General features: G+C 46.5%; 1 protein-coding gene across 1 annotated transcript in view; it reads right to left on the minus strand.

The window, feature by feature from the left end:
• Nucleotides 1-6,224, minus strand: part of LOC102293654 (rap guanine nucleotide exchange factor 1) — a gene marked incomplete at its 3' end in the record, with an annotated part of 8,113 nt that extends 1,889 nt beyond the window's left edge. The window contains 5 exon segments of the mRNA XM_005947779.3: nucleotides 432-676; nucleotides 4,179-4,335; nucleotides 4,406-4,617; nucleotides 5,790-5,917; nucleotides 6,079-6,224. Of these exon segments, the coding sequence (XP_005947841.2) occupies nucleotides 432-676; nucleotides 4,179-4,335; nucleotides 4,406-4,617; nucleotides 5,790-5,917; nucleotides 6,079-6,106 (770 nt within the window).
• Nucleotides 6,225-7,925: the final 1,701 nt, after the last annotated feature.

Raw genomic sequence — 7,925 nt, forward strand, 5'->3', positions numbered from 1 at the left:
CCAGACCGAACCAGACTGAACCAGACTGATCCACACTGATCCACACTGATCCAGACTGAACCAGACCGAACCAGACTGAACCAGACTGATCCAGACTGAACCACACTGATCCAGACTGAACCAGACCGAACCAGACTGAACCAGACTGATCCACACTGATCCAGACTGAACCAGACCGAACCAGACTGAACCAGACTGATCCACACTGATCCAGACTGAACCAGACTGAACCAGACTGATCCACACTGATCCACACTGAACCACACTGATCCACACTGAACCACACTGATCCAGACTGAACCAGACCGAACCACACTGATCCAGACTGAACCACACTGATCCACACTCATCCACACTGAACCAGACTGAACCAGACCGAACCAGACTAAACCAGACTGAACCAGACTGGACTCAAGTAATTTAAGACTCACCTCTGTCCCAGCTGGGGGGTCACCTGAGTTAGCGACTCTGGGATGGGCATAGGAGGTTTGGGAGGAGCTGAAAGTATTTGCTCCTCCTCTCTCTTCGTTGGCTCCACCCCCATATTCTTGTCCTTCTCATCAGCAGGATTCCTGCAGGTCGATATTGCCTGCTCATCAAACCCTGATGACTCTGGCTGGACAGGTGACAGGGGGGCGGAGCCTTCTTGTCTCTCTGCAACCAATCGAACCAGTTCCTGAAGAATCCATGAGAACAGAAGTGAGTCAAAGCTGTTTCAGACAGATAAAAATATAAGGTCCATTCACTGGCTCGTCTCCACTGAGACACTGAGACCAGAGTGCAGTGTGATAACCATAATAACATGCAACTGAACAAACAGAAAAGTGAAGAGAAGCCAGACATGTCTGCAGCTGATCTCTCCAACACTGAGGGAGTCCCAGCAAAGCTGGAGAGATGGATGACCACAGGAATCACGTAACCTTCATTATGGCGTTAACAGATAATTATGACAGGGGTTTCTGGAAGCAGCTGGATGGACTTCCCCCACTCTGTGCAGGAGTCCCTCAGGGCTGCGTGCAAAGCCCACCTCTCTGTACACCCACAACTGCACACCAACCACAACACCAGCTTAGTCATCATGCAAGCTATTCTATTGTATTTGTGATGATGCAGTGGCAGAAAGTCCTGGCATCATGTATAATGACTGCTGTGATGGTTTCACTACATATACTCTCAGGGTTACGTGGTGGAGATGTGATTAAACATCTGCTGCAAATGAATTCACAACCTTAGACGTGCTAATGTGATGCTGACATATGCAGATATGAGATTATCTGTATAAACGTGATTCACAGTTGGGTCCATACATTTGGACAATGACACAATTTTTGTAGTTCTGCCTCGTCAGTGGATTTTAAACCAAACAATCAGGACGTGTCTGCAGACGTTCAGCTTTGATTCGGAGAGTTTAACTAAAGCTTTGCTTTAACTGTTTATGAGTTACAAACATTTTACGCACAGTCCTAATTTTCAGAGGTTGAAAACTAGCAGGACAAACCAACATACGTTTAAATATAAAGACTCTTTTTAATACACGGGTGGAAGTCTGCCTGAAGCCTTCAAGAACAGATTTTACAGACCTGTGCAGCTAAAAATGGTCCTGTTCCTGAGTGCACCCAGAGGTTTGCACCTGTGAAGGCAGCTTTGACTGTGGACCTGAACACTGCTACAGCTTCTTCCTCGAGGTGTTCCTGACTTGATGCTTTTTGTAACTATAATTCTGTCTTCATGCACTTTAGTGTCTTCTGTGGACTCTGTTGCTTACAGCATTCGTTCATTCTAACAATGAATCAGACTGCTGATTGGGTCACTTCTAAAGTTTCTGCTCTCTGATGGGTTATTTTGGTTTTTCAGCATAATGACGTCCTCCCTCATCTCTGCTGACATCTTTCAGTCATTTGGTCTGTGTTTCTGGAGGAGCTCAGAGTAGAGCTGCTGCTCCGCATCGAAAGTAGCCAGCTCAGATGATTCGGGCGTCTGATAAGGATGTGTCCTGATGAGGGGTTAATCCTCACCTAATCATGAAACTGTTGTCCAATTGCTTTTGAGCTTCTGAAAATGTGGACTGTGTTTAAAATGTCTGTAATGATTGAACTATTACTCTTGTTAAACCGATTAAATTAAAGGTGACGTTATGATCTAAGTTCCTCTAAGGCGTTGTACCAAGGCAAAATCAAAACCGAGTCGTTGTCCAGAAGCTTTTGAACCTGACTGTAGTAGAAATGTTGGAGAAAGGAGCCGACTGTGCTGAAGAAAGACGGATCCAGAGTCAGCTTTAACAATGATCAGGTCTATTTAGTGCTGCTCAGGAGCAAAATAATGAGAGCACAAAAGCATTTGGAAGATGGACAGAAACATTTAGCATTGATAAGTTGCAGCACGTTAAAGTCTTCATTATTTTTAATGTGAGCATTGATGAGACAGCAGCTCTGAAGCCGTCGGCTGAAATCGGATAATTGATCAGAAATATGAATTCATTATTAAAAGGACAATTAACATTTAAATGGAAAAAGGGTTTTAGTGGACAAAGAGTTTTTATAGTTTTTGTTTCCATTCGTGGGGGTTCCAGTGCAGTTTGAGTTCAGATGGTTCCCACAGCGAGTTCACTGGTTTCACTTCAGGTTTTAATGCTGAAAAATGTTTAGTTTCAGTTTTTATGAGTTTCGCTGTTCGTCGTGCACATTTCAAGAAGTTCAAACTCTGAAGCCTCACAAACATCCGACTGACGCTCATGTGACTCTGTCGTCCTCGTCTTGTTATCGACCGTCTCGCTCTTTGTTTTCCACGTGAAAACTCTCACGTGTGCTTTAGCTTTACATTCACTAAACAGAATCATCTTTATTTATGATTTTTATAGCCTAAAGTTTTAATATGGAGGGAAAAGAACACGATTAGCACATTTAATCTTGAGCATGTTTGTGCAAATCACGACTCGCTTTGACTATGAATAAATTAATAAAACAAACTGCAGCTGTGAAAAGAAAGAATTAAGGAAAAAAGGAGAGTTTCAGACGAGAGCAGCGGCAGCTCGAACAGGAAGGCCGAAACGACGACGGGAGGAGGAGCAACACACCACGCGGACCTGGGTTCAGCCAATCAGAGGTTTCATCAAAGTACTAAAAATAGCCTTCATATTTAAAATGGTGTTCGTTTGTCCCCTTACTTCTGAGCATCTGAAACTGTGACACAGCATCAAATATCCACTCAGCACAGTTTACCTCATGAAACAGTTTGTGAGCCACAAACCTCTAACGTGTTCGACACAGAGAATTAAAGCATCATTTAAAATAAAACTCAGTGGACACGTAATAAAGAGCTGCCATTCATGTTTGTGTCGTTTTGGGCCAAAGAGCTTCAGGCTGACATGCCTGTGTGGGATTGTCATCAGAGGTCAAAGGTCAGTCTGGCTTAAAAAGAATAAAAGTATTTCAGAGGTCTGAGGTTCGTCGTCGTCGGGCTCCTGAATGGCACTCAGCAATATTTAACGACGAATGGACGAGTCTAAGCAGAAGCTGTTTTTAGAAGGACGTTTCCCTCACAGACGATTTCTGTTCCCGTTTGTCACAAGATCTGTTCGAATACTGAGAATGTATTTCTGCGGACTCAGCGAGCCCATCGAGACACGTGACGGCGTTTCAGGAGCTTCAAACACACTTCAGACAGCTGATGACCAATACGCTCTGTGAGACCACAGGCGATCAGAGGCAGGTCACCGAGCTCCTCACCGCTGCTCGGCCTGAACCCACAGACTCAGGTCCACGCCATCAAAGCACGACTCTCAGAACCCACTGCCTTCACTTTCTCAGCTGACTGAGCAGTTTTGGCTCGTGATTCGAGAATTCGAGATGCTGGAAAACCCGAAATTAGACGTTGAGTGAATGTGAAAATAAAAATCTGGTACAAAAGACACCAGAAGTCCAACAAATGTCCCGTGAGCGTTTCTTTGTTTGTCCATTTTCTTTCTTGTTGTATGTGTTTGTTTTGTGTTCTCTGTTGTTGTTTGACTGACTGATGTGGTTTATTGTTTGTTTTTGTTTTGTTTGTCTTTATTTTTGCTCTGTTTGTTTGTTTGTATTGTTCTACAGCCTCACAGCAGTGAAGCGTCTGGGGGCGAGCTGCTGCCGTTTGATGCTGTATAAATAAAGCTAAACTGAATCTAGTCTGTGATTGGTTCTCACCTTGACGTTGTCCAGCAAGGTCCTGATCACTTTGGTAACGCTCTCTGTCGACTCCTTGTTGTCGTGTGAGACGCTCTGCAACATCACCTGATCGGTCCAGTGAATCAGCTGAGCCAGAGAGCGGTAGAGGCGAGCAAGACAGGCAGCGACCGTCTTACTGCAGGGACACACACGGGTCAGATGGAGGACACGGCGTGTTCAGAAACTGCCACGTCAGTGACACCTACCTGCTGTGTAGGCGAGGCTCCAGCTGGACCAGAGTCTGGATCGCCTCCAGGACCCCCCCAGAAGCCCCGCCCAGCAGACCACTGACCACAGACTGGTTCAGGACCGGTTTGTCCACGCCAGGTTTGTCAACACCCAGTCGGTCCACCAGAGCCTTAAAGTACTGCAGGGAGCTGACCACGGCCCGCTGCTGGTCCGCGAACACACCTGACGACTGCGCGCACACACACACACACACACACACACACACACACACACACACACACACACACACACACACACACACACCGTTCTTCAGCATCAGCTGATAAACTTGAAAGAAGTAGGGTTAGGAGTTAACCTTACACAGGGGACTTAAAGAGGAAGTTGATGAAGAGCATCTTCATCAGCTGCAGATGTTTGAGCTGTTCCAGCATCAGATCTCAGTGCTGGGGCTGCTCTCAGTTACTGCGGTCTGTTCTTTGGAACGAGCTGGCCTGAGATCAGTTACAGGTGCAACATGCAGACTCAGACACAGGCGTGCACTCGTCAGGTGCTGTCGTTCTGCTGTCACTCCCTCTCCACAGGGTTTCATGATTTTATGTGTTTATCTTCTGTGTGGAGTGCACAGAGGTGCGTGTGATGAAATGTGCGCTATAAATACGCTTGTGATTGTTACTGTGTGTTACAGTGTGTGATGATGATGTCATTAGAAGGCTCTTCTGAGCGTGTGCAGGAGATGCGGTCAGCTGACCTGAGCTAAAAACACACCTCCTCTGAGGTCTTCAGACTTCCTTCCTGTGGTCTGACCAATCAGAAGCTGACATTCTGTTTGGAGAGCTGTAGAGGAGACGGACCATCTGGCTCGTTCTCAGTGTTCAGGTCGAAGCAGCATGATGATATGATGGGCATTAGTGCACATTCATGGGTAACTGTGACCTCTACAAACACTATTAATGCCGAAGGACGTCTGCTCCACCCAGACATCCACCCTGATCTTTAAACAAACCTCGCTGAGGTCAGACTCCAGCAGCCTGACCTGAATGCAGGCCGGACCTCCACCCACAGGAACATCTGGAGCTTTGTGAAACCAAAAACATGGCAGAAGCAGCTGGTCTGCTCAGCTTTGACAGAGTTACAGAGGAGCTCAGAAGGAAGCCTGCAGCTACAAAAACTTCCTTCTAATGTCCTGTTTGGAAAATGTTCTCAACCGATCGATCAGCTGGTTGGCTTTTGGGCGACTGGCAGCAGGTTCGTCCAGGTCCTGCAGTGCACATATAAATTCTGACGTCACGCGATGTCACCTCAGCTGATGTCTGAGGACGGTTTCAGGTTCAAGGTGCTGATGTGACTGCGGGTCCTCACAGAGACACAAAGACCTGTGTGTGTGTGTGTGTGTGTGTGTACCTGGGGCTGCTGCAGGTTCAGGTCAGGTGGTTTGACTCTCAATGATGGGGTGAGTTTGACAGGACGTCTCGTCCGCTGTGGGTGGAGCTTATCCTTCAACCTCATGGTGAGATATGCAATCTGGGAGGCTGGGGAAGAGGACCCCATCATCATCATCATTATCTTTACATTAAAAGAAAAAAAGAGTCCTAACAAAGTCCTGAGCGCTGGCAGGAAGTGCCATTAGCCTGCGGTGGCTAACAGTTAGCCTGTGAGAAGAGAAAGAGCAGAAGAAGAGGAGGACACTCACCTGTCTTACTCTCAGCCCGGGAGGACATGTCTGCAGACAGTTTACTCCTCTGCTCTCATGTCAGACCCTCGCTCTTCTTCTGTTTGTTCCTCTTCTGCTGCTCGCCCTCCACCCGCCTGCTCTCTCGTCCTCTGTCTCTGCTTCAGTGTGTCTTCCTTCCTCGTTGCTTCTTCCTACTTTTGCCTCATTTAAATGAAACTCAGCCTCTCAGTGAGGATGATAATGTTGCTGAGGTCACAGAGCTCTGCGGTCCCACAGCTCCACCTGGTGGTGGTGAGCAGATGGCACAGCTGAGCCTGCTGATGGAGCTGAGCGTATCAGAGGCAGTATGCGTGCTTATGTTAGTAAACAGACTGCAGTCATCAGGATTTATGAAGGCGTTAAATATAAAGCAAAGAAATTAGCTGTTCTACGACTGTTTTCATGACTGTGTTATTGTACCAACACCATAATCATTCCTGTCCTTTATGGCAGTATTTTTACAGAACTATCACCTTACATTTATTATAAGTTTATAATAACTGATCTTCAGTTACTGTGTGGGCCTCGGAGTGCAGGAGCTGAGTAAAAACGTGTTTCAGTAATAATCCTATTTCAGGAAAAAAATGTGTTTCAATAACAAACCTTTTTAAGTAAAAAACATGTTTCAGTAAAAACGTGTTTCAGTATGTACTTCTTTTTCAATGGGACTGTATTTTTGCTGGTGAATGTTGAACTTCTTTGAAAGGTAACCAGTTGGGTGATCAACACCCTGCTTGTCCTCCTGCAACAGCACCGCACCTGCACCGCTGGCGCTGGCATCCACCTCTAGTTTGAAAGGACGTGTGAAATCAGGAGCGGCAAGTACTGGTGTGCTGCAGAGGAGAGCTTTGGCAGACTCAAAAGCATTCTGGCATGTGGGGGGCCATACGAATGGTTTTGACACACTTGTGAGACTGGTGAGAGGTGCAACTACATCTGTAAAATTCTTACAGAAGCCGCGATAATAGCCGGCCATTCCAAGGAACCGGCGAAGCTCACGTCTAGTGCGAGGCACAGGGAAATCTAGGATAGCCTGGATTTTGGCCAGAAGGGGGCGCACCTGACCCTGACCCACCTGCTTCCCTAGATAAGTCACAGTGGCCTTACCAAAGTCACATTTGGCAAGATTTAGGGTAAGGGATGCCTCTTTCAACTTTTCAAAGATCTCAGTGAGTGTTCCAAGGTGTTCTGACCAAGTCTCTGAATAGGCTACAATGTCATCTAAGTACACTTCACAACTTTTGACGCCACCTAAGACAATGTGCATAAGGCGTTGGAATGTGGCAGGGGCATTTCGAAGGCCAAAAGGCATGACGGTGTATTGGAGGAAGTGATCAGGAGTGACAAAAGCAGAAATTTCAGATGCACGTGGAGTGAGGGGAACTTGCCAATAACCCTTTAATAAATCCAGTTTGGTGACAAACTTTGTGGAGCCAACCCTGTCAACACAATCCTCCATGCGGGGAAGAGGGTAGGAGTCAGGTTTGGTCACACTGTTCACTTTTCGGAAATCGGTACAAAAACGTGAGGTTTTGTCTTCTTTCGGCACAAGAAGGCACGGGGAACTCCAGGCACTCAAACTAGGGACAGCAAGACCATTTTCCAGCAAGTAGGAAACTTCTTGCTGAAGAAGTGCATGTTTCATAGGGTTCAGACGATAAGCGTGTTGTTTGATCGGAGGGTGGTCACCTACATATGTCATGTTCGAGGACAGTAGTGCGAGACGTAGTGTCAGCAAACAGGGATGGGAAAGTATTGATCAGAGAGCACACATCGTTCTGGGCAGCGTCATCTGAATGTTTTTAGGTGGGATTTTAAATTATCCA

This window comes from Haplochromis burtoni, unplaced genomic scaffold (assembly GCF_018398535.1).
Source record: "Haplochromis burtoni strain Fernald_Lab_line unplaced genomic scaffold, NCSU_Asbu1 Contig_541, whole genome shotgun sequence".
Classification (NCBI taxonomy): domain Eukaryota; kingdom Metazoa; phylum Chordata; class Actinopteri; order Cichliformes; family Cichlidae; genus Haplochromis; species Haplochromis burtoni.